Source organism: Ipomoea nil, unplaced genomic scaffold (genome assembly GCF_001879475.1).
Source record: "Ipomoea nil cultivar Tokyo-kokei standard unplaced genomic scaffold, Asagao_1.1 scaffold0268, whole genome shotgun sequence".
NCBI classification, from domain to species: Eukaryota; Viridiplantae; Streptophyta; class Magnoliopsida; order Solanales; family Convolvulaceae; genus Ipomoea; species Ipomoea nil.
The window spans coordinates 44,850-71,266 of record NW_017616696.1 but is presented as its reverse complement, the minus strand read 5'-3'; the positions used below and the strand labels follow the sequence as shown (position 1 = coordinate 71,266).

Here is a 26,417-nt window from a genome sequence, read left to right as displayed (position 1 = left end):
TATGTGAAGGGACAATACAAAAGAATATAAAAATATTCATATTAAGTAGTCAACGACAACCTGTTTAAAACATTATTTAGTAAAAAAAAAATATGGAATCAGAAAGGGGATGGATTAAAAAAACGGATTCAGAAAGGGGATTCAAAGATGTGGGCATAAACAAAGGACTCAAAGTAGTCTTAAAATTAGACATCCCGACGACCACAAATGGCCTGCTCATCAATAATTCCTTGAAATGGGTTGTTTGTATTCCTATGTTTATGCCTTGGCTTTGCTTGGCAGCTTAACTACTGCTTCGCATGGCTTAGCCCATGAGACTCATCAATCTCTCAAGAAACATAATGTTGCCCTCTTTGTGTTTGGGGACTCACTCTTTGATCCTGGCAACAATAACTACATAAATACTACCACAAATTTCCAGGCTAACTTCCCACCCTATGGTGAATCATATTTCAAGCACCCCACCGGCAGGGTTTCTAATGGTCGTCTTATGCCAGATTTTATTGGTAGGCCTAGCTTAACTATTCATCTTTAATTTTACTCTTTGTTTTTTCCCTTTCCATATATATATACTTTTGATAATACAATTTGTTAACTTCTATGTTTGGTTACACAGCCCAGTTTGCCAAACTACCATTAATTCCGGCGTACTTCCGGACTGATCATCGGAGATTTATTAACGGAGTCAACTTTGCATCAGCCGGTGCCGGTAGCCTTGTTGAAACCTTTTCTGGTTTTGTGAGTGATGATGACATGAAATGAACTATGGATACATACTAAAGTCTTATGCACATATGAATTCATTTGTTGTTTAATTAATTAGTTATTGCTTGATCTTTATTTGATATTCTGCAGGTAATTGATCTGAAAACACAATTTGGGTATTTCAAGAAAGTGGTACAAGAATTGAAGAAGAAGTTGGGGGACAAAGAATCAAAGACCCTCATATCCAATGCTGTGTACATGTTTAGTATTGGCAACAATGACTTAGCCATCCCCTTTTTAAGAAATTCCACCATCCTTAATTCATATACTCGCCAGGAATATGTGGAGATGGTAATTGGTAATCTCACTACTGTTATCAAGGTACAAATAATTTATAGTTTGTCATCAAGTTTTAAAGTTTCATTTAACAAATATTATACAGTGCTATGAGTTAATACCCAATTTGATCCCTCAGCTGGGCTATTAGGATTTTACCATTTGGTTATCGACTTTGAAACTTATTCAATTTCATCCTCTATATATGCAATTTTTATCTAAAATAGTCATTGGTCTGAACCAAAACAGTCCTGATTGAGGATCGTTTTGGTTAACAATTACGGATGAAATTGAACAAATTTGGAAGTAGCAGAACACAGTGGTGAAATCTTAACAATCAAGAGACCAAATAAGGTATTACCTCTAGTGCTTATTTATTTCAATCATTGTAATGAAGGATATATACATGGAAGGAGGAAGGAAATTTGTGGTTTTGTCTGTGGGACCTTTAGGCCGCACCCCATCTGCCAGGGCCTTCAAGCTTCAACAGACGAATAATAGTGGCTATGTGAAGGAACTCCGTAACCTGGCGAAGATGCACAATAAGGCTTTACCCAAAAAGCTCAGCAAGATGGAGAAGACATTACAAGGATTTAAGTATTCATATTTCAATTTCTTGACGTTTACAACAAATGCAATTGACAATCCTTCAAAATATGGTTAGTGTGTCAATTAACTAACTCATCTTTTCCAATCCCTTGCCACTTGCTCATAATTAAATGCTTATAAGATTTATGTTATTTGTATGGTTTAAGGTTTCAAAGAGACGAAGACAGCATGCTGCGGTAGTGGTCCTTTTAGAGGATTGAACAGCTGTGGAGGTAAAAGGGGGCAACTAAAAGAGTATGAGTTATGCAAAGATGTTGGAGATTATTTGTTTTTTGATAATGGTCACCCTACTGAGAAGTTCAACCTGATGTCTGCTAGATTGCTTTGGAATGGAGCCCACAATCTTGTCCACCCATACAACGTGAAATCCTTCTTCGAATTTGTCTAGCTTTCATTTACATTTGTATGCAGAAATGAAAATAAAACACAATAGATTTTGCTATCTTATTATTATTGTTGTTGTTATTGGTCCTGTTTGGTAAAATAGTTAGCATATAGGTCAATTTTGGCTTATTTTGACTATTATCAGTTGTTTGACTTGGTTTAAAAATCAATATAAGTGTTTGGTTAATTAGTTTTTTGTACTCCAAAATGCTAAAATTCAAAAAACTACTCAAAAAAACTTTTTCAATTTGCTTTTTGAGAAACGAAAATTATACCAAATAACTATCAGCTAACAGCTAATTTACCAAACATTTTTCTACAATCAGGTAATATTATCAAGTAGTTATACCCTTTAATTAACCAATCAGCTAACAACTATCAACTATCATCGAACAACCATTTACCAAACATGGCCATTATTATTTTACTTGAACACACACACACATGCACATATATAGGGTTCAACTCTCATGAGAACCATGACTGAGGTGAAAACTGTGGTCTTATATGGGCCATTGACTATAGACACAGTTGTACGTGATAAATGTTGGAAAAAATAGCTTAAAATGGCATGTTAAGTGGCTATTTTGTGATACAATTATCAGTGGGGTCCACTTCCGAATTGGGTCCGGTCAAAGTGGATTCGGATTCTTCGTAGTGAGACGAAGAGATCGAAAAAGGCTTGATTCAAGGCCGAGCTCCGGAAATTGGCCCGCCCTGCGGGTCTAATATAGAGTGAATTCCATTTTTGGTCCTATTCTTATAGGGGTGTTTCTAGTTTTAGTCTACCTTAATTTTTTTGGCACTTTATGACCACTATTATTGGATGTGTTCCACTTTTAGTCCACCGTTAGTACTTCCATCAAGAAACCTCGCCGGTCCACGTTGGAACAAATGAAACGATGTAGCTTTGGCTTCCCATTCTCGTTGTTCGAAGAGCCATCTACGAATATCAGAGGAGGAGGACGAAGCGCCTGGATTGAAAGAGAAGAGACCACCATAAAAAGACCAAAATACTCGTGGATTATACGGTCTCTTGACAAAAATATTAACGGTGGACTAAAAGTGGAACACATTCAATAACAGTGGTTGTAAAGTGGCAAAAAAAATTAAGGTGGACTAAAATGGAAACGTACCTATAACAATAGGACCAGAAATGGAATTCACTCAATCCAGAAAACCCAATAAAGAGAGATAATCCAACCAACGCAGAATAGATACGCCACAACAAAAGGAAAACCCATAATAGAATAGAAACCATCCAAACATATGCGATAATATACAATAGACCATACTATAGACCAAGATAATATCCAAAAAAAAAATAAAAAATTCAAACCAAGGCAACCCAAGCAAAGAGTACTACGAAACAGAAATTATTACCACAAAAAACCGAAGCTCCCCCTTAATTTATTCTCCCCTTTTTGCCAAAAAATTGACAATGTTGAACATCAGTGGGCTGACGGAGTGCAAGAGGAGCTGGTTGCATCATTAGACGCAATGGAATCTTCATCAGGATCAGAATCTTCAGAAGCTTCAGCAGGATCAGACGCAACAACATCTGAGTCAGAGACATGATTGGTACGGTTTGCCACGATCTCAAACCGGGGGCAATCTCGCTACGATAATGAAGGAGAATCTTTTGAAGACTAGCAATAGATTCTTGTTGAGTAGCAATAGACCTATGCATTTGATCTAGAGAGGACTGAACTGTATCAGCAAGTTGCGTATGAGCAATGAGAGTTGGAGGCTCTTCAGGAATTCTGGTAGACGTAGCTGGAAGAGTAGACGAATTAGAACCACCAGGAGAAACCTGAATTGTAGCAGAAGGTACAGTATCAACAATGGTAGGAAGAAGATCAACTCTATCATCATGATGAAAACTCTGGGACAGTCTAGGATCAAATAGATAGACACCATTATTTGCAAGAACCTTCTCAGAAGCATACGACTCAAAACCTTGTTTCTTCAACACACCAAAAATGAGACTTGGGAATGGAAGATGCACCTTAGCCCCCTTCTTTGTAAATGACATAATACGAGAGAAAATAATGGACCCTAACTCAACATCAATCCGATTTCGAACCTTCTAAAGTAGCAGGACTATTTTGTCTAAAACAAGATTTTAATTTACAACTGGAAGCCAATTCGTGGCATCAATACAGAGCAAAACAGAGTATACCGTAGTCAACTTCTGAGATTGTACACCTCCTTTTGGCCACTTAACAATTTGATTGTGAGTTAATGTAACAGCAAGCAAATTAAGATATGGATCAGAGGCATCATCAATATCAGATTGGCCCAAGTATGCATTGATCTCCTCGGGGCCAAAATCATACCACTTGTTGCGAATAAAAACTTGATGATAATGAGATGAAACCAAGACAGAAAATTCAACTGACATATTAGTGTAGAATGACATATTAGTGTAGAATTCCGCAGTTAGTTTTTGAGAATAGGGTCCGATATCCTGGACAAACTGGAGAAGGTTCAGATCATGGAGCAAAGACAGAATATTGCAGCTCGACAACAGATTATCCTCATCAATGGATTTTTCAAGCAGAAGCTCTCGTTTATAATGAACTTTCCATAAATCCATAAGATCACCACTAAGAAGAATGAGCCTGAAGGACTTAGATTTTGAGCCCTTAGAACTTTTCTAGACAGAAACTAGAATAAATGGAGGAACAGAGGAAGCCCGAGACTGGGTTATTCTGGCAGGAACATAAGAGCCACTCTTTTTGCGATGGTTGGTTTCAGACACAAAAACCACATCATCAGATTCATCAAGTTTGCGCTTAGTCGAAGCAGCTTCAGAACTAGAAACCTTTTCTTTCCCTTTACGGGAAGATTTCTCCACTGGAACCTATATGATAGGCACAGAAACAACAGATGCAGGGCATGTAACATGTTGAGAAGGAACATGATCAAATGGAGGGACAAACACTAGAATAGACAACTCTGGACCAGAGACAGCCAGATTGGGCAAATTGACATATTGAGCCACATTTCGAAATGAAAACTCAGTAGGGACAGTTTTTGTGACTTTAGACACGGAAACTAAATTTGGTATGGCAGAAACGTGTACATTAGAGGCAGAAACTAGTTCAGTCACAACAGGTTGAGACTCAAGTAGAGACAAACCAGAAGGAATTCCTACTAGAACCGGATTAGAGTCGCAAATAGTGACATAAGCAGAGGTTTTATGAGTAGATGACTCAAATGCGGGAATGGGTCCGGTATAGATGATGGTAGACATAGGTGTAACATGCATACCTTTAGACACATTAGGCAAATTTAAAGGAATAGATAAAGGCATAGAAGACACATTAGAATTACCAAATTGAGCAGGCATATGAACAGAGAAATTTAACTTCCTAGACGCGGGTACGGAGGAAGTGCCCCCTAAAGATTCAGAGAAATAGGATACCAATGCCTGAGATTGTTGTTTTGCCATGTAGAGAGATGCAAGAACTTCGGCTTCATCAACATCCTTCTCTCCGGCTTTAGGAATCAAAGGCCAAAGTTTAGCTGTCACTTTACCAGCCAAAGCACGGATTTGTCGAGTTTCCTTGGTGGTTAGATCTTCGACTAGCTTGAGGTTTTGCTCAATGGTTGTTAGGACCCTATTTTCGATCGTCGGTGAGAGGGGGGAATCGACGTCAATGATCTGACGGAAAAGATTAAGTCTTTCAGGTTTGGTTCAGTAGATAGAAAAAGGATTCGCCATTTTTGAAGAGCTTTGAGTGTTGTTTGGCTATGGAGGAAAGACTAGGTGAAGATGATGGGTTTTGGCTGTGAGAAGATGAGTCTCGTGAGTGGAAGGAAGACAAGCAAGATGGATTAATTTAATGAATTCCTTGAGTAACGTGAGAAGAGATGGGATTGATAGATAGGAAGAGACATTTGATTAGACTAGGATACTCCTTTTAATGCTATAGAATAGGCTATATTTAAGAGGTAGGCATAAAAAAGGTCTTTGAAAATTAAAAGCCACTAGAATGCGATCAGATGAAGATTTTTGATTTTCAAATATAGGCAGTAACACTTGAGATTTAAATAACATATGAAACATTAAACGAAATTATTAGATAACAAAATAAAATATTATTTAATTAATCTTACCTTATTTATATATATATATATATATATATATATATAAAGATATTCTTTTAATTGGATGGATTGCAGACTCCAAGAGCTGTCATAGAGCTTCAAATCTTGATTTATCAAAGGCTTTGGTAAATAAATCTGCCAAGTTCTTTTCAGTAGAGATATAATCCAATTCTATTTCCTTTTCTTCAACTAATTCCCGGATAAAATGATGGCGGATATCGATGTGTTTCGTCCTGGAATGCTGAACAGGATTTTTTGAGATATTGTCACAATAAAGAGTCATTATGTTCTGATTTAGGCCATAGTCAGACAACATTTGACGCATCCAAAGTAATTGAGTGCAACAGCTATCGGCGGTAATATACTCAGCTTCAGCTGTACTAAGCGAAATTGAATTTTGCTTCTTACTTAGCCAAACGACTAAGTTTTTACCAATAAAAAAACAACCACCAGAGGTGCTTTTTTTTTATCATCAGCATTCCCCGTCCAATCGACATCACTAAATCCTGCAAGGCTTAGATTATTGTCATTAGAAAACCAAATGCCGTAATTTAATGTACCTTTTAATGTATTTTATAATACATTTTACTGCTTTTAGATGTGAGTCTTTTAGATTAGATTGATATCTTGCACACATCCCGATGCTTTGCATGATATTTGGTCTGCTTGTTGTAAGGTACAGTAAGCTCCCTATCATACTTCTATATAAGTTCGGATCAACAAAGACTCCTCTTTCATCCTTGAATAGCTTTGTAGAAGTTGATATAGGGTTTCATGCATCTTTAGCAGACTCTAAACAAAACTTCTTCTACAGGTTCTTTGCATACTTTTCTTGAGATATAAAGATTCCTTCACTTGTCTGGTTTACTTGTAATATTAGGAAATAGGTTAGCTCTCCAATCATGCTCATTTCAAATTCTTGTTGCATGACTTTGACGAGTTGATCAGTAGAACCTATCTGAGTAGATCCAAAAACGATGTCATTAACATAAAATTGAGCTCTAGTTAAGTTCTTACCTGACCGTTTGATAACGAGCGTTTTGTCGACTCCCCTCGATTGTAGCCATGCTGAAGGAAATAATGAGTCAGTTTTTCATACCAGGCCCTCGGGGCTTGTTTTAGACCATACAACGCTTTTTCCGACTTATACACATAGTCTGGGTGATGAGGATCTTCAAATCCCTTCGGTTGAGCAACATAGATGTCTTCGGTTAGGTATCCGTTTAGGAAGGCCGTCTTAACGTCCATCTGGAACAATTTGATTTTCAAAGCACAAGCGACGAAATGAGTAGAGAAATTGATTCTAGACGAGCAACAAGTGCAAACGTCTCATCATAGTCGATCCCTTCAATTTGAGAGTAGCCATGAGCTACAAGCCGCGCTTTGTTTCGGGCAATGTTGCCAGTTGAGTATGTTTTGTTTCGAAAGATCCACTTGGTACCTACAACATTAACATCATTAGGTTTAGGGACAAGAACCCATACCTTATTTCTTTCAAACTTCCCTAGTTCTTCTGGTATTGCTCGATTTTCGATGTATAGCATGCATATCCGACTAGCTGAAGATATTCGCGCTTTGGTTTCCCTCTAGTCTGGATGCTAGAACTTGGATCCCCGATAATATTTTGAATTGGGTGGTTTTTCTGAATGCGAGTTGGTATATCAATTCACTTTGTTCTAATTCAGATTTAGAATTTTGTACTGGATTAGGTTGAGCAAATGCTGACTCAGGTTCAGATGATTCTGGATGAGGTTCACGAGATTCTGGATTATTTGTGATAGGACTTGACGCTGGTCCAAGCGGAGATATTTCAATTACTTCATCCGGTTGATCATCAACCACAACATTTGTAGACTCCATGATGATTTTTGTGACTTTGTTGTACACCGGATATGCTCGGCTGTTATCGAGTATCCAAGAAAAATCCCTTCGTCACTTTTTGGTTCGAATTTTGCAGTGGGATTTCTATCTTTCAAAATAAAACACCGTGAGCCAAAAATATGGAAGTATTTAAGGTTTGGATTCTTACCTTTCCATATTTCATATGGAGTTTGATTTCTGCATGGGTGAAATTATACTCGAGTGATGATGTGACATGCGGTATTAACCGCTTCAGCCCAGAACTTTTGGGGTAAGCCTTTTGCATTAAGCAGAACTCTCGTGACACCCCGAAAATCTATCCTTTAAAATGGAATTAATTATGTAATTAATTCTCAACCTTCTTTGTAAAGTCCATTTTCCAATTTCTTAATTAAATAGTCGGATGACTAAAATTGACCAATTCCTTAGTCAATTGATTTAGTCAAAGGGAAAGACATTGAGCTTTATGTGTTGTACCTACTCTTTTGATGTCTTCCTAATCTTTTTTAGAATAAGGGAGGGCATTCTAATCTTTTCCACCTTACTTGGTATCCAAGCCTTGCCCTAACAAGACTAGAGCTGTCAATGCGGGCTGGCGGGGCAGGCTAAAAATCCCGCCAAGAATACAGGCCTAGGTAGGGGCAGCCAGCCCCGCACCCCCCCCCCCCTAGGCCCGCGGGCCCCGCCAAAGCCCGCTTGTTTTTTTTTTTTTTTTTTTTTTTTTTTGTGTAATCATGTGTGATGTCCCTAAAATCTAAACTCTAATGTGATTATGTTAATAACTTAATTGCTATCTACTTAAAACACTTATTCATAAGAAAATAACATAAATTCGTTCATCACAACATGACAACAATGACACCAATAGGGATAAGTATAATTATCGAAAAACCGATAATCGATAACCAACCGACCGATAATTTCGATTAACGGTTATAAGCAAAAAAAATTGATTATTCGGCTATTCAGTTATTTATCAATTACGAAGCTGTAATAACCGCGATCACCGAATAACCGACACTATAATTTATATTATTATATTATATATATTAATTTTAATTTTATATATATATATATATATATATATATATATATATATATATATATATATATATATACATATATAACTAATATATAAAAAAAAAAAAAAAAAAAAAAAAAAAAAAAAAAAAAAAGGCGGGCTGGCGGGTAGCCTGCCAAGCCCGCAGGTTAGGCGGGGCGGGCAAAAAAGCCCGTTTTTAAAACGGGCTTCAAAAACATGAGCCCACCCCGCCCTTTTGGCGGGCGGGGCGGGAAAGCCCGGCGGGCTAAACCCATTTTGACGGCTCTAAACAAGACTACATTTCATTTCCCACATTTGGCAAGAAACACTTAACTCTCCATCTTCTCTCTAGAAGTTTAGCTTATTCTCCAAGCCAGACCAAAATCTTCCCTCAACCTTGCAAGAAATTCTCCAAGAACCTAACTTCCATCCACCAAGGCTCTAGGAACGGTAAGATTTGAGCTTAGATAGTGTTTTTAGTTAAATTCTCTTTATCTTTATCTAAAGTTGTGGTTTTGTGTGGTTTAGGTTGTGTTGGAAAGACCTTGTAGAAGAGGAGCTTCAAGAAGAAGTCTCAGTGGGGAAAAGAAGGTGTTCTTTAGGCTACAAAGGTAACCCATGTGCTACAAAACCTATTTTCTATTTGATAATATGAATTCTTGCCATTCTTGATGTTGTGAGTGATTTGATGCATAATCTTGTGTTTATGCATGTTTAGAGCTTGTATCTAGGGTTCATAAAGGCTATTCATTGAGCTATTTATGTGTTCAAGTCATTTCCTTGTTGAATGTGAGGTTTTGGGTGTTTTGGACTTAAACTTGGTAATGTTGATGTTTTTCACCAAAGGGAATTTGTGCCCTGGGTATGTGTACCCGCGGGCAGAACAGCGGGTGGCTGTCCACCAGCCGTTCCACCCATGGGTGGAGGAAGTTGTGCCGGTGGGGGGGTGCCGCGGGTGGAGGTCCACCCATGGTCCACCCGCTGGTACGTGTAAAGAGGGTTTGTGCGGGTGGTTGTCTACCCACCGTTCCGCCCACTGGTACGTAATGCTTTGGAATCCGTTTTGTTGAATCGTTGTGCACTTGTGTGTCTCATTTGATGTTTCGTACGTCTAGAACGGTGTCCTAAGTATCCATGATAGTATTATGAGTCTTGAATCGTGCTTATGGTCCAACTTTGTGATTCGTTGGATTAATGTGAAGTCGTTGATGTTCGATTGAACCGTTATGTTTATTCTTTTGATGTACATGCTAGCTATGTTGTTGTTGATGCTAGTATGAGTTGGTTCATGTCTTCCATTGAGATTTATCAATTGAATCCCTTGATATGATCTTGTACTTATGTGGTACACGTTTGTTGATACTTGATTGGGCTATTGATGAACGTCAATCCTCTATGACAATGATTATGTATTACTGTGAGATTGGTGGTAATGTTACTGAGCTTTGCTCAATGATTGGCGGTATACTATCATGATTAGAATTATTATTATGACATTGCGTATGTCTGTGAGATTCATGGTATAACTGGCGGATGTAGGCAGGGAGGCTAAGGCCCCGGGAGGGAAAAGGTTGGACTTGGTGTACAGGGTGGCACTTGGAGGTACAGGTTGGAACTGAGATAAGGTTGGGGGAAGTCATAAGGTTGGAACAGGGCATAAGTTTGGAACGTGTCATTGAATGTGGTCCTTGACTTTCATTGCTTATGAATATGATTAATGTTATTCCTTGATTGATTATCGTATGATGTATCTTGTTGATGAGTATGTTGATTCTGTCATTCTTATTGATCTATTGAGTGACTTTGTGAAGTCGGTCTTTGATTGAGAGTGATTCCATTGTTATTCCTATTCCTCATTTTAAAATACTATATTATGTATTCCAGGTCTCAAATGGTTTTCCTATATCTATATTATATTGTACTCCATAAGTAGTGGTGGGTTACTTAGCATTATTCGCTAACGGGTGCTACCCCTTATGTTTTTCAGGTGATGAGTAGTTCCTTCGAGCGCGCTAGAAGACGGAATAGATTAGCGTAGCTCCCTTATGATTTCTTAGTTAGTTGTTGAGGCCTGTGAGCCAGTAGAATTGAACTTATGAATTCTATGTTGTAGTTTTGAATATTTAAGTTGCGACTTTAGCCTGTGTATCTAACTTTGTAGTTAGGTGTGGCGTGACATCTCCCGATTTATCAATTTAGCTTCCGCAATCTTTATATCTTAATGTTAGTTTTATCTCTATCTCTAAGCTTCAATGACCTTGTTTTTTGTTAAAATCGGGGGTGTTATAGTTGGTATCAGAGCCTAGGTTTGAGCCTAGGTTAGTGCTTGTAGATTGAGACTTTAAGATGCTTTGCGAAACCTTTAAGTGTTTAAGTGCCTAAGTGTAGGATTCTTAGGATGCGCGGTGAGGATGTGAGTTCTTTTATTGCTTTTGCTGTGTTTTGTTATCTGCTTTCGTTTAGTTTAAGTTCTTTCGTTTAGGCATCGGGTAAGGGTGCAAGTTCTTTAGTGTTGCCGTAACCTGTGTTGCTTCTGTAGAGCTCAGCAATGGCACCGCCTCGATATCGTGCACGGACTCCCGACACACCCACGAATGAACAGCTAGCTAAGAATCTGCAGCATCTAACTCAGATCATGCAAAACTTGAGTAATACACTCCTCCACAACAACAACAATCAACCACGCCTAACGGGAATCGTGATGTTGCTCGTCAAGTCTCTAGTCACCGGTCACCGACCTCTGCCGGGGAAGAAGACCCCACGGTCTTGGAAGAGTGGGTCCGTACCATGGACAAGATCTTCACCGTAGTTGGGTGTCCCGAAGAACATCGAGTTGAGCTAGCAGCTTTCTACTTCAGCCATGAGGCCGATTTGCGATAGGTCCACGAGGGACCGGCGTGCCAAGAAGAATCGGGGTTCGGTTGGGAAGCTTTGAAAGACAAGCTCCGGGAATGTTTTTACCCTTCTCATGTTCGGGCGGCAATGTATGAGGAGTTTGTCCATCTGAAGCAAGGGGCCTCAATGAAGTCGCCAAAGTAGAGAAGTTTGTTGCCGGACTCAATTGTGAGGCGAGGAAATCTCTAACGGTGTTCAAACTGAGGACGCTCGGCGAATCCTACACCAGTGCTGCTGACTTGTATCGAGTCCAACAGTTGCAAAGGGGGTTATGTGAACAAGTGAAGAGGAGAGTTGAGGGAGGAGGAGGTTCAAACTTCAAGAAGCAAAGGAGTGATTTCAATGCTAGGGTGGCCTACCCTCAAACTCAAGGACCGGTGAAAGCAAACAGTGGGGAAAAAGGGAAACAATCCGTATGCTGGAGATGTGGTAAGGATCACCGTGGGAGAGATTGCCAAGGGAATCCGATTCAATGTTACAACTGTGGTGGGAGGGGCCACAAATCTGCCGAGTGTAACCATCGACCTAACCAAGGAGCACCTCCCCATCATCACTCTAGTACGAGACCACCGGTTCCGGGTCAATCGGTAGGAGGAAACAATCGGGGATATGCGAGTGCACCTTCGGGGAGACCGGAACCACCCCGAGGAAGAGTGTTCGTGATGAGCCGATCCCAAGCTGAAGCTGAGAATCTAGTCGAAGAAGAGCCCACAGGTATCTTTCCCCGAGCCTATCTCCTTACCTTTGAGTTGTGCATTTTCCTTGTGTTTTCTCCTAAACCTTTCGTTTCAGGTAGATTTTCTTAGATAACCTAGTTAATTCCTTTAAGGTTTTCTAAGCCTTTGTTTTAATGTCTAATAATTAAAAGGGGACCTAACTAGTACGCTTGATTTAAGACCTTTAGTTTCACCATAAGTATAGTAATAGCAAGTTTTGGGAAAACCTTAAGAAAGTTAGAGCCTAAAACTTAAGGTAAGCCTAAGCTATTAATAGAGAGTTTCAAACTCAAGTCTCATGTTTGACAACCCAACTCTTGAACCACCAAGCCAAATTTGTTTTTTAAACCTCATCAAAGCCAATAACCTCTTAACCTATTTAATTCTTAACCCTAGCCAAATAATCCCCCAAATTAAAACCTTCTTCTTCCCTTCACCCTCCACTTAAACCCCCGCTGCCTCGCTCTCTCTCGGCTGAAGACGAAAACCAACATCACCACCCGCGACAGCCCTCCACCCACGAAGCAGCAGCCACGGCCCAGCCTCTGCCCGTCAGCCGCCACCCGCCGCCGCACCAGCCACCGCCGAAAGACCTGCCGCCAGTTGCTTCTCGCCGATAGCTCGTCGGAAAGAAACAGGGGGAAGAAAAGGGGTTTTAAGCTTCTACAACAATTGTGTTCACTACATCATGCCTAGGAGAACAAGCATTCTCAAGAAGGTGGATTGGGTGGATGCCCATTCGGTTTTAGAAGGTAAAACCTTTAAGCCCGAACTCTTCTCTAGCAATATTTTGGACTTGCTTAATTTTCAAGGATTGTTGGACTTATATTTGACAATTAAGTGTGAGACTTACCTGGAGTTGGTGAAAGAGTTTTATCACCATATGAATGTTACCAAGAATGGGAGTAAGCTAGAAATCACCTCTAAAGTGAGGGGTATTAAGATTTCTTTGAATGAAAGTCGTTTGGCCAAACTCCTTAAGTTGACTCCAACCGGAGTCTTGGAGTACAAAAGAGAAACTTGGATTGGGACGGAGGAGTTAGACTACCGGGATTATTTGAGGTACTTGTTGGGAAGAGAGGATGGTTTTACTCAGGCCACCAGACCGGAGAAGAGGTGGCTAACAGGTGAGCAGAGGATTTTGGTAATGATTGTGACTGACAGTTTGTTGCTCAATAACAACAAGAGCAAGGATGTGGGGAACTTGGAATGCACTTTTGCATACTTCCTAAAACACAAGGTGAAGTTCAACTTGCCGGCCTTGATGCTCAAACACATGGACTATTGCGTTGGCCACAACTGTAAGAGTCTACCTTACGGTATGGTTTTGAGCTGGATTCTGATAGGGAAAGGGGTGGATGTGAGCCAGTCAGTGGCTAAGCCTGTGGGAAAGATGGTCTTCGATGCCTAGAATCTCCGAAGTTGCAACCTGTTTCAAGTTGAAGGCAATGAATACATCACTTTGGAAGAAGTAGCCAAGAAACCTGCGACTGAGAGAAGTAGCCAAGAAACCTACGACTGAGAGAAGTAGTATTATTCGCTAACAGGTGCTAGCCCTTATGTTTTTTAGGTGATGAGTATTTCCTTCGAGCGCGCTAGAAGACGAAATAGATTAGCGTAGCTCCCTTATGATTACTTAGTTAGTTATTGAGGCCTGTGAGCCAGTAGAATTGAACTTATGAATATTCTATGTTATGGTCTTAAATATTTAAGTTGCGACTTTAGCCTGTGCATCTAACTTTGTAGTTAGGTGTGGCGTGACATCTCCCGATTTATCAGTTTAGCTTCCGCAATCTTTATATCTTAGTGTTAGTTTTATCTCTATCTCTAAGCTTTAATGGCCTTGTTTTATGTTAAAATTGGGGGTGTTATAACTCTGCCCATTTCTTGAATCGTGCGATTTTTCCTCTCTACTACTCCATTTTTTTGTGGAGTGTTTGGTGTAGAGTACTCATGAGTAATCCAACATGATTACAAAATTCATCAAATAAGTTGTTGTCGAATTCTCGCCCAGGATCACTTCTAATTCTAGTGATAGGTTCGTTTTTCTCTTTTTGATGTCTGAGACTTAATGCTTTGATGACTCCAAGGGTTTCAGATTTTTCCCTAAGAAACACCACCCAAGAAAAACGCAAAAAAATCGTCAACACATACCACAATGTACCTCTTACCTCTAACGATTTCCGTCTGAGTTGGTCCAAATAGATCCATGTGGATCAGTTCCAGGCAGTGGCTTGTGTTGATGGTTTTTTGTGCTGGATGAGATGCTTTTATTTGCTTTCCGGCTTGACACGCACCACAAACGCTAACTGAGTCAATTTTCATCTTGGGTAGGCCACGAACTCCTTCTACCTTTATGAGTTTGTCAAGTGATCTATAATTCAAGTGACCCAATTTTTGATGCCACAATTATGACTTATTGATGTTGGACCTGCAATAGAGAACGTAACAATTGTCTATTGATCGATTACCTTCCATTACACATTGCTTCTCTTTATCCATTACGCTGCAGCTGTCTTTGGTGAAGCACAGATTCTAGTTTTGATCACAGAGCTGACTAATGCTTATAAGATTGACGTGTAGACCATTTACAAGCAACACCTTCTTTAGTTTTTGTAGTCCTGTGACATTTAAGGTGCCAACTCTAATGACCTTAGCTTGCCTTTGACTCCATCACCAAAGGTTACTTCACCTTTGCTTTCTTTGATATTGTTCAAATAATTTGCATTCCCCGTCATATGATGGGAAGCTTTAAAATGGATAAAACACCTAAATGTTGATAATATCCAGCTGGAGAGTGACTGCATACATGCTATTAATGGGATTTTACACACTTATGATTCAGCTTCTTCTTTTGCTATCATACTTGATGACATTAGAAAAATAGCTTCTAGTTTCTCAAACTTAAGCTTTTTGTTTGCTATATAAACGGTCTGCGAACATGGTTGTCCATTGTTTAACTAGGGAAGCCTTGTCGGTGTCTGACTGTATGGACTGTTTCTCTGTTCCTTTTCCTTCCATTGCTCATGCTTTGAGCTTAGACCTTAATTAATGTTATCTCGTTTTCGGTTTCCAAAAAAAAAAGTAAGTAATAATGAGCAAATAAAAAGTTATAACTAGTTTTGTGTTGTAGTCTTGTAGAACTCTATATTATGTGAAGGGACAATACAAAAGAATATAAAAATATTCATATTAAGTAGTCAACGACAACCTCTTTAAAACATTATTTAGTAAAAAAAATGGAATCAGAAAGGGGATTCAAAGATGTCGGCATAAACAAAGGACTCAAAGTAGTATTAAAATTAGACATCCCGACGACCACAAATGGCCTGCTCATCAGATCAATAATATCTTAAAATGGGTTGTTTGTATTCCTATGTGTATGCCTTGGCTTTGCTTGGCAGCTTAACTACTGCTTTGCATGGCTTAGCCCATGAGACTCATCACTCTCACAAGAAACATAAAGTTGCCCTCTTTGTGTTTGGGGACTCACTCTTTGATTCTGGCAACAATAACTACATCAATACTACCACTAATTTCCAGGCTAACTTCCCACCCTATGGTGAATCATATTTCAAGCACCCCACCGGCAGGGGTTCTAATGGTCGTCTTATGCCAGATTTTATTGGTAGGTCTAGCTTAACTATTCATCTTTAATTTTAGTGGATGGTTTATTTTACTCTTTGTTTTTTTCCCTTCCATATATACTTTTGATAATACAATTTGTTCTCCCAAATACTCTGTCGGGACGGGGTGTGGGGGCCCTTAGGGTTGGGGTTCAGCCTTTGAAAGGATAATACAATTTGTTATTGTGTTTTTTAACTTCTATGTTTTGTTACACAGCCCAGTTTGCCAAACTACCGTTAATTCCGGCGTTAATTCCGGCGTACTTCCGGACTGATCATCGGAGATTTATCAACGGAGTCAACTTTGCATCAGTGGGTGCCGGTAGCCTTGTTGAAACCTTTTCTGGCTTTGTGAGTGATGATGATATTCCATAAAATAAGTTTTTTTTTTCTTCTGAAAATGAAGTTATTTATTTTTAAGAGTTAATCAACGATTTGGTCCCTCAATTATTACCAAACTGTCAATGTAATCTCCCAATTGCTTACTCATCGATTTAGTCCCCGAAAATAATTATTTTTAGTCAATTTAGTCCCTCTGGCCGTCTTCCCACTACTGGAAATTCTGAAATTTCCGACCACCTGAAAATGATCTTAAATTAAGTTGATACCAAAAAGTCCAAAAAGTGGTCGGAAATAGCAACAAAGGTTTTTCCGGATACCAAAAGTGGTCGGAACAAGACTTTCAACTTGATTTAAGATCACTTTCAGGTGGTCGGAAATTTCAGAATTTCCAGTAGTGTCCGTCAATGGCCAGAGGGACTAAATCGACTAAAAATAATTATTTGCGGGGACCAAATTGACGGCCGGGGGACTAAATTGACTAAAAATAATTGTTTTCGGGGACTAAATCGATTATTAAGCAATTGGGGGACTACATTGACAGTTGGGTAATAATTGAGGGACCAAATCGTTGGTTAACTCTATTTTTAATTATGCGCGAATAGAATATGAATCTCGGGCCCATTTTGGATTTTTGTGGTCGCGTTCTTATCCATAAATGAGACCCTACTAAAAGTATAAGCGCAATGTTTAATGGTAGATGTTGAATGATACATGTTTCAAGTTATCTCAGATTCAACGCTTTAGACATCATCTGTGTCGTTATGGAAATGGAATAGTTTTGTCATGATCAATTAATTATGTCCTAATTATTAGGAGAGAAAAGTGATTTGAGATCAAACGGATGAGTTTTAGGATTAATTGTAGATTTTTTTTTTATTTTTTATTTCTAAGTAGCTAGGTCAAAAATAAATATTAGGTCCTCTGAAAATTGAGACCCTATGCTGTTGCCCATCTTGCACGCCCTAAAATCCGTGCATGCATGAATCCATTTGTTGTTCAATTAGGTTCTTGATCTTTATTTGATATTCTGCAGGTGATTGATCTGAAAACACAACTTGGGTATTTCAAGAAAGTAGCACAAGAATTGAAGAAGTTGGGGGACAAAGAATCAAAGACCCTCATATCCAATGCTGTGTACATGTTTAGCATTGGCAACAATGACTACACCATTATCTTTTCTACAAATTCCAGCATCCTTAATTCATATACTCGCCAGGAATATGTGGAGATGGTGATTGGTAATCTCACTAATGTTATCAAGGTACATTTTAATTTATAGTTTGTCATCAAGTTTTAAAGTATCATAATATTTGCCAGATATTATACAATGCTAGTCCTGATTAAGGATCATTTTGGTTGACAATTACATAGTTGGGGATGAAATTGAACAAGTTTTAAGCTAAGTTATTTTATTTTCCTTTCTATTCTCATTAAGCAGCTGTTAGATTTGTTTTTGTTTCTTAATTTTGTGATAGTTTACGTTAAGTTACCGTTGCCTTAGGTATTTATTAGTTTGGAAGATGCAGGGAATAATCATCTCTTTTGAATTCTTTGGAATTGTGTAATGACGACATTTGGGAGAGGAAGAACTCCAGAACTCTTCAACCTTTTACTTTGTTTCTTTAGTCCATTTGCAATCATAGGGAGATCATCATCTTCCTCCATTCCACCGGCTCGTCCCTCAAGTCCTGTTCGTTGCCCAGTGACGCGTTCTTAGGCTTCCAAGCATGCAACAGTTTGGAAGTCGAGAACAAGTGGTGAAATCTTAATAGTCGAGATACCAAATCGAGTATTAGCCCTAGTGCTTATTTATATATTTCAATCAATATAATGTAGGATATATACAAGGAAGGAGGAAGGAAATTTGTGATTTTGTCTGTGGGACCTTTAGGCTGCACCCCATTTTCCAGGGCCCTCAAGCTTCAACAGACGAATAATAGTGGCTGTCTGGAGGAACTCCATAACCTGGCGAAGATGCACAATAAGGCTTTACCCAAAAAGCTCAGCAATCTGGAGAAGACATTACAAGGATTTAAGTATTCATATTTGGATTTCTTTACATTTGCAACAAATGCAATTGACAATCCTTCAAAATATGGTTAGTGTGTCAATTAACTAGCTCATCTTTTCACTTGCCACTTGCTCATAATTAAATACTTATAAGATTTATGCATGTTATTTGTATGGTTTAAGGTTTCAAAGAGACGAAGAAAGCATGCTGCGGTAGTGGTCCTTTTAGAGGATTGAACAGCTGCGGAGGTAAAAGGGAGCAACTAAAAGAGTATGAGTTATGCAAAGATATTGGAGATTATTTGTTTTTTGATAATGGTCACCCTACTGAGAAGTTCAACTTGATGTGTGCTAAATTGCTTTGGAATGGAGACCACAATCTTGTCCAGCCATACAATGTGAAATCCTTCTTCGAATTCGTCTAGCTTTCAATTACATTTTAATTTTATGTAGAAATAAAAATAAAACACAATAGATATTGCTGTCTTATTTTATTATTTTTTATTTTTACTTGAAAACACACACACACACACACACACACATATATATATATATATATATATATATATATATATATATATATATATATATATATATATATATAGGGTTCAAGTCTCATGAGAACCATGAGTGAGGTGAAAACTGTGGTCTAATATGGGCCATTGACTATAGACACAGTTGTATGTGATAAAATCTTCCTATTACTCTAATTAGTGCTAAGAACAAATTGCACTTTTGGTCATGTGAGTATTAGGGTACTGGCAATTTGAGTACGTGACTTTCAAAACTCCCAATTTAAACCTTTAACTATGTATTTTTTGACAGATTTGGTCCTCCGGACCAAATTGCCGGCCAATTTTGGCCAGAAAATGTTTAATGGTTCGAATTATTTTGTGATGAGGGTAAAAATGTCATTTCACTCCCTTCTTCTTCATTCTCCCTTTCTTCTTCGTTCTTATTCTTCTTCACCGCATTATGGCCAAATGGAATCATATTAATGGCCAAAAAGCATTGGAGTGCACAACTACCGGAGTCATCCGGCGGGGGAGTACGACGGTTGGAGGTCGGCGGCGGTTGTGGCGCTGACATGGGTGTGGAGTGTAAGGCTGACGCATAACTACTTCCGGCGAGAGAAGTGGCACTGGGGCGCCAGGGAGGATGGGAGATTCATTGATTTGAGTGACCAGTATGGGAAGAATTGGTGGTGGGTGTCTTTCTTTGCCGTTTACCTTTCTCAGCAGGTATGCTTTTTGTTTGTGCACTCCAACTGTACGATAAATTGCCTCTGTGAAATTTCTGGAGTATGATTCCATTTGGCCATAATGCGGTGAAGAAGAAGAAGAACGAAGAAGAAAGGGAGAATGAAGAAGAAGGGAGTGAAATGACGTTTTTACCCTCATCACAAAATAATTCGAACCATTAAATCATTTTCCGGCCAAAATTGGTCGGCAATTTGGTCCGGAGGACCAAATCTGTCAAAAAATGCATAGCTAAAGGTTTAAATTGGGAGTTTTGAAAGTCACGTACTCAAATTGCCAGTACCTTAATATTCACAGGACCAAAAGTGCAATTTGTTCTTAGTGCTAATTAAGGCACAAACTAATAAGGAAAGTGCACCGAAGAGCAATTTGATCACCACAATAGCATCAACCCGCGATAAAACAACGTAAACATCTCTCGCTACCCTTTTCAAACACACTTGGTATCCCTAAACTCCCTAGTGCTCTATGTTAAAATCTTTGAACTCCTCCTACTACTCAAGCAAGAGAGCAAACAGAAACCAAAAATGAAACCAAACCCGAAATAATGCACATGTCTATAGTGAAAATTGCACAACACCCGATTACACGGTGCACATGACAATTGCACATGATGCACACCTTCACATCCTAATATGCAACACACTAAGTGCACTAATGAACATCCTCACGTCCTTTGATGCACCACCTCCTTACAAATATCCCCCAAGCATTTAAAAAAAAAAAAAAAAAAAAAAAAAAAAAAAAAACCTCTAAACACATAACCTCACACCAATAGCGTTAGCAAATGCCCTCTAATTAACGCACAATCCAATACCCTAACTTGCACCACACCTAGTGCACCATTGCATAACTCAATGTACGTCTACAACAATAAGTGCACAACAATGATTATACATTTACACGGAGCATAAACGACACCCTCCAATCAATGCACAGTTCAATGTCCTACGATGCACCATACTAAGCGCACCAATGCATATCCTCATGTTCTACGACGCACTACCCACGAAAAAATCCCCCAGTGACAAAAAAATAAAAATAAAAAAATCCAAGAGCATAACCTCTCCCCGATAGCTATAATCGACACCCTCCAATCAATGCACAACCCAACACCCTACGTTGCACCACACCTAGTGCACCAATGCATAGCTCAACATCTTATGATGCACACCACCTGCCTAAAATCACAGATTCATCAACAAACCTAACGAACAAAAAAAAAAAAAAATATTGGGACTGCGTATGTTTTTTTTTTTTTTTTTGCCCATCCTATTGTAGACTAAATTCTGTGCACTATTTCTTGTCTATCAAATTCTCTTCCGCAAATACATACGGAGTATAATTTAAACTTCGTGGGTAATTGTATGTTAACTTTTCTTATTTAATTTAATATATACATAAATGTTTTTTTTCCCCTATATTCCTAAATTTGTCAAATCTTTAAACAAAGAGCTATTTTCGCTAACAATTGCATAATTGTGTATAATCTATAACAATAACTATTCAATGCAAAAGTGCAACTCCAATTATTTATATACAACCATTTCTTTTATTCGACCTTTATTGGGCATCCGACAACTCGCAACGCGCGTGCCTTGTTAGTGTTATATAGATCAGAGGAGCAATACAAAAGAATACAAAAATATTCCTATTACAAAAGAATATATAAATACTCTTTTTAAGAAGTCAACGACAAAACTGCTTTATTATTAAAACATTATTTTTATTGAATAATAGTGTGATGCGATCTGTATTTCGCATATTACGGGATGGATTTAAAAAAATGGATTCTGAAAGGCGATTCAAAGAAGTCGCCATAAACAAAGGACTCAAAGTAGTATTAAAATGAGTTCAACTCAAAGAATTGAAGTTTCGTAGGACACAACAAATGGCAAGTAAAAGTCAAATATAATACTGTAATTACTTGGCCATCACTCTAAAGAACTGTTCCAGTCAAGATAATAGTATGTGAATGTACCTATATATGACTCTTAAAATTAATTTGAGGAGATAAAATTTCCCTCATTGACACTAGCATAAAAAATTATATTCTGAAACGTGATTCAAAGATGCAAGTATAAACAAAGCACTAATAAAACTTGTATATTATTAAAAATAAATAAATAAATAAATAAATAAATAAATAAATATATATATATATATATATATATATATATATATATATATATATATATATATATATATATATATATATATATATATATATATATATAAGGGGGAAGGGATCAGGTGCGGGAGGGGGCTTCCCGTGTGGTTGTGCGGTTGGATCGGACTCACATTAAGCATTAAACTGACGCACTTTAAGTACAAAACACACGCACATTAAGCACGCAAACAAAATACCTTCAGAACACAAATCCACGCACATTAAGCACGCAAACAAAATACCTTCAGAACACAAATCCACGCACATTAAGCACAAAACTCATGCATTTAAGCACAACCCTCACGCACCTTAAGCACAAAACTCACGCACCTTAAACACAAAAACACACGCATCTTAAGTTTCAACAACTACTCATATTAAGCACAAGACTCACGCACCTTAAGCACAAGACTCGTACAAAACTCAAGCACCTTAAGTTTCAACAACTACTCACATTAAGTACACACCCACGCACCTTAAGTACAGAACTCACGCACCTTAAGTACAAAACTCATGCACATTACTCACCGCACAATCACACGGAAAACATGTACCCGCCTGGAACTTAATTCTATAAAAGAAGAATCTCAAGGAATTTTATTATCAATTGATTAGTTCATCCCAACAACAACAAAAGGTAAGCAAAAGTCAACTATCCAAGGCAATGGTATTATAAATTCATCCCGAAGACCACAAATGGCCTGTCCATCAACTTCAATAATTCCTTGAAATGGCTTGTTTCTATTCCTATTTGTATGCCTTGGCTTTGCTTGGCAGCTTAACTACTGCGGTGCATTGCTTAGCCCATTCTCACAAGAAACATAATAATGTTGCCCTCTATGTGTTTGGGGACTCACTCTTTGATCCTGGCAACAATAACTACATCAATACTACCACTAATTTCCAGGCTAACTATCCACCCTATGGTGAATCATATTTCAAGCACCCCACCGGCAGGTTTTCTAATGGTCGTCTCATGCCAGATTTTATTGGTACGCCTACTTTAACTACCGATCTTTAATTTTAGAACAAAAACTTGTGTAAGACCGTCTCACGGATCTTTACATATATACTTTTGAGAATAAAATTTGTTATTGCATTTTTAACTTCTGTGTTTGGTTACACAGCGGAGTTTGCAAAACTACCATTAATTCCGGCGTACTTCGGGACTGATCATCGGAGATTTATTAACGGAGTCAACTTTGCATCAGCGGGTGCCGGTAGCCTTGTTGAAACCTTTTCTGGCTTTGTGAGTGATGATGATATTCCGTAAAATAATTTATTTATTTTTAATTATACGGCATATATATAATATGAAATGAACTATGGATATTTATACTCAAGTCTTATGCATGAATCCATTTGTTGTTTAATTAGTTGTTTGATCTTTAATTGATATTCTGCAGGTAATTGATCTGAAAACGCAGCTTGAGTATTTCAAGAAAGTAGCACAAGAATTGAAGAAGAAGTTGGGGGACAAAGAATCAAAGACCCTCATATCCAATGCTGTGTACATGTTTAGCATTGGCAACAATGACTACGGCTTTCCCTTTTTTACAAATTCCACCATCCTTAATTCATATACTCGCCACGAATATGTGGAGATGGTGATCGGTAATCTCACTACTGTTATCAAGGTACATTTTAATTTTAAGTTTGTTATCAAGTTTTAAAGTTTCATTTACCAAATATTATACAATAGGCAAATGGTTTGTTTGGTAACAAAGTTGGCTTATAAGCCAATTTTAACTTATTAGACCATTATTAGATATTTGGATTGGTTAAGCAGTCAATATAATTGTTTGATTAATTAGCTTTTTTTATAACAGTTTATTGCTCCAAAACGTTAAAATTCAAAAAGTTGTTCAAAATAACTTTTCCGATCAACTTTTTGAGAAAATTATTTTGCATGTAATCAGCTATATATCAGCTAATAGCTAATTTACCAAACATCGAATCTATCTTTCTACAATCAGCTAATGCAATCAACTAGTTAATTCCATTAACCCAATCAGCTAACAACTATTTACCAAACATCCCAAAAAACTTGTGTGAGACCGTCTCACGCACGGATCCTTGTCCGTAAGACGGGTTGAGTCCAGATGAAATGTAATACTTATACTGAAAAGTGTAATACTAATAAGGAACAAAGCGTTTGTTACTTATAAGGAAAAATGTAATACTTTTTCATCTTCATCAAAAGTATTACACTTTCTCATATGAGTAACGACAAAGACTTTATTCCTAATTAATATTATATTTTTTAATGTAAGTATTATATTTCATCTGGACCTAACCCGTTTCACGGATATGGATTTGTAATATAGTCTCACACAAGTGTGACAAAAATAGTGCTTATTTATTTCAACCAATATAATATATGTAGGATATATACAAGGAAGGAGGAAGGAAATTTGTGATTCTGTCTGTGGGACCTTTAGGCTGCTCCCCATCTTCTAGGGCTCTAAAGCTTCAACAGACGAATAGTAGTGGCTGTCTGAAGGAACTCAATGACTGGGTGAAGATGCACAATAAGGCTTTACCCAGAAAGCTCAGCAAGCTGGAGAAGACATTACAAGGATTTAAGTATTCATATTTTGATTTTTTCACGGCTGCAACAAATGTAATTGACAATCCTTCCAAAAATGGTACGTTAATGTGTTAACTAGCTCATCTTTCCCCTTACCACATGCTCATAATTAAATACTTATAAGATTTATGTTTTTTTTTTTTTTTTTTTTTTTTTTTTTGTATGGTTAAGGTTTCAAAGAGACGAAGACAGCATGTTGCGGTAGTGGTCCTTTCAGAGGATTGAACAGCTGTGGAGGTAAAAGGGGACAACTAAAAGAGTATGAGTTATGCAAAGATGTTGGAGATTATTTGTTTTTTGATAATGGTCACCCTACTGAGAAGTCCAACTTGATGTCTGCTAAATTGCTTTGGAATGGAGACCACAATCTTGTCTACCCATACAATGTGAAATCCTTTTTCGAATTTGTCTAGCTTTCAATTGCATTTATATGCATCAATGAAAATAAAACACTATATATATTGATGTCTTTACAAATCTCATCAAGATGATCTAAGGGTTTGAAAATTAAGATAAAATGCAGTAAGCATTTTTGTAATGACTGTGCATCTTGTAATGCATGATTTGTGCATTCGTGAATAACTGATTGTGCATTCGTGAATAACTGATTGTGCATCTGAAAACATTGTCCAAACACACTGTCATCTATTTGTATAATAAAAAATGCAGTGTTATTTCTCTAATTATGAAATTATGAAATTACGATTGTATATCTTGTAATGTCTAATTGTGCATTTGTAAACTTGTCTCCCAACTCAGATCACTATCAATTAATTTTTCAAATGCGCAACTATAATTACAAAAATGTTACTGCATTAAAAAAAAAAAATCAATCATTGATCATCTTAGATGGACGGATGGGAATAGTTCTCACGTTCGATCTCATTGGAGGAGTAGTTCTCATTTGATCTCAATACTATATATGTCTGTGTGTCCGTGTGTCTGTGTTTGGGGAGGGGGGTTCAGGTGAGAACATTCTCATAGTAAAGAGTAACGACTAAACTGATATATCCATTTAGGCAGATCAACAGTCCATAGTTTCTTAAAAATAACTGAAAAAAGGACGTGTCAATTTTATAAACATTGGAAACTTAAAAGTTTATAATAATTATAAAATTGACCATGTATTTTTTTATATTATATCTCTGACCATTGAAGAGCCTTGATGGATGTCTATGATTAGTCCTCAGAAGTTATGCTACTCATACTGCTCAAAACTCATGCTGCTTGATTGAGCATTCACGTTAAGATCTAGACTTGTGTTGCTGGTAAAGCTTCATTGCTAGGCAAACTTATTCTGCTACCAACCTTTGCCATTGGTCACTTCACCATGACATCAACACCAAGCTCTTGATGTAAACTTCCTTAAAGTCAACACTTAGCAAAATCTTGCAACGTATTTCGAGACTTACAAAATAAAAAAATTTGGGGTCTAATTACTTATCCTATTTGAGACTTTGACACATCAAAATCTATATTGCACTTATTCTTTACAACATATAAATTCATTCGAGGCAATTTATATCATGGACCAAGTTCTGTATAGCATTATTAATCTTGAATCAAAACGACAAGGTACAATATTCATACATGTAAGGTACATAATTTCAAAGACAAAAAATCACAACACAAGACACATATACATGTTATATATTTAATTACTTGGCTTATTTTTCAAATCTGATTTAGGTACATAATTTGTGTTCATAGACACATAATTTCACAACGTACATAAGACACAACTACTAATTTGTTTC

General features: G+C 37.7%; 4 protein-coding genes across 6 annotated transcripts; 3 read left to right on the top strand and 1 right to left on the bottom strand.

Moving 5' to 3' along the window:
• The first annotated feature begins 200 nt into the window (after positions 1-200).
• LOC109153801 (GDSL esterase/lipase 1-like) lies at positions 201-2,105 on the top strand. Its single transcript, XM_019301666.1, has 5 exons — positions 201-506; positions 617-738; positions 856-1,086; positions 1,439-1,700; positions 1,797-2,105. Exons 1-5 carry the CDS (start codon positions 236-238, stop codon positions 2,036-2,038), a joined length of 1,128 nt encoding a protein of 375 aa, XP_019157211.1. The 5' UTR covers positions 201-235; the 3' UTR covers positions 2,039-2,105.
• Positions 2,106-3,292: 1,187 nt separating this feature from the next.
• LOC109153822 lies at positions 3,293-5,830 on the bottom strand. 2 transcript variants are annotated; one of them, XR_002049613.1, is made up of 2 exons: positions 5,374-5,830; positions 3,293-3,847 (listed from the first exon to the last, which is right to left on the bottom strand). XR_002049613.1 is itself a non-coding variant. In XM_019301695.1 (2 exons), the coding sequence occupies exons 1-2, from the start codon at positions 5,489-5,491 to the stop codon at positions 3,440-3,442; spliced, it is 435 nt and encodes a 144-aa protein (XP_019157240.1). In that variant the 5' UTR covers positions 5,492-5,830; the 3' UTR covers positions 3,293-3,439. The 2 variants fall into 2 exon arrangements, 1 of the variants encoding a protein (XP_019157240.1); XM_019301695.1 differs by having other exon boundaries at positions 5,465-5,830.
• Positions 5,831-15,902: 10,072 nt separating this feature from the next.
• LOC109153483 (GDSL esterase/lipase 1-like) lies at positions 15,903-25,129 on the top strand. Of its 2 annotated transcripts, XM_019301352.1 has the most exons (6): positions 15,903-16,003; positions 22,780-23,062; positions 23,198-23,319; positions 23,477-23,707; positions 24,457-24,718; positions 24,832-25,129. In XM_019301352.1, exons 2-6 carry the CDS (start codon positions 22,801-22,803, stop codon positions 25,071-25,073), a joined length of 1,119 nt encoding a protein of 372 aa, XP_019156897.1. In that variant the 5' UTR covers positions 15,903-16,003; positions 22,780-22,800; the 3' UTR covers positions 25,074-25,129. The 2 variants fall into 2 exon arrangements, with proteins under 2 accessions (XP_019156897.1, XP_019156904.1); XM_019301359.1 differs by lacking the exon at positions 15,903-16,003 and having other exon boundaries at positions 22,743-23,062.
• Positions 16,021-19,075, top strand: LOC109153472 (GDSL esterase/lipase 1-like). The gene is made up of 5 exons (XM_019301345.1): positions 16,021-16,291; positions 16,507-16,640; positions 17,665-17,892; positions 18,468-18,729; positions 18,825-19,075. Exons 1-5 carry the CDS (start codon positions 16,021-16,023, stop codon positions 19,064-19,066), a joined length of 1,137 nt encoding a protein of 378 aa, XP_019156890.1. The 3' UTR covers positions 19,067-19,075.
• Positions 25,130-26,417: the final 1,288 nt, after the last annotated feature.

Coding starts and splice junctions, on each gene's coding strand:
- LOC109153801 (XM_019301666.1), top strand. CDS start 236: ATGGGTTGTTTGTATTCCTATGTTTATGCCTTGGCTTTGCTTGGCAGC. Junction 507..616: donor TCTTATGCCAGATTTTATTG/GTAGGCCTAGCT, acceptor TTGGTTACACAG/CCCAGTTTGCCAAACTACCA. Junction 739..855: donor TTGAAACCTTTTCTGGTTTT/GTGAGTGATGAT, acceptor GATATTCTGCAG/GTAATTGATCTGAAAACACA.
- LOC109153822 (XM_019301695.1), bottom strand. CDS start 5,491: ATGGCAAAACAACAATCTCAGGCATTG. Junction 3,848..5,464: donor AACAACAATCTCAGGCATTG/GTATCCTATTTC, acceptor GCTACAATTCAG/GTTTCTCCTGGTGGTTCTAA.
- LOC109153483 (XM_019301352.1), top strand. CDS start 22,801: ATGGCTTGTTTCTATTCCTATTTGTATGCCTTGGCTTTGCTTGGCAGC. Junction 23,320..23,476: donor TTGAAACCTTTTCTGGCTTT/GTGAGTGATGAT, acceptor GATATTCTGCAG/GTAATTGATCTGAAAACGCA. Junction 24,719..24,831: donor TGACAATCCTTCCAAAAATG/GTACGTTAATGT, acceptor TGTATGGTTAAG/GTTTCAAAGAGACGAAGACA.
- LOC109153472 (XM_019301345.1), top strand. CDS start 16,021: ATGGGTTGTTTGTATTCCTATGTGTATGCCTTGGCTTTGCTTGGCAGC. Junction 17,893..18,467: donor ATCTCACTAATGTTATCAAG/GTACATTTTAAT, acceptor AATATAATGTAG/GATATATACAAGGAAGGAGG. Junction 18,730..18,824: donor TGACAATCCTTCAAAATATG/GTTAGTGTGTCA, acceptor GTATGGTTTAAG/GTTTCAAAGAGACGAAGAAA.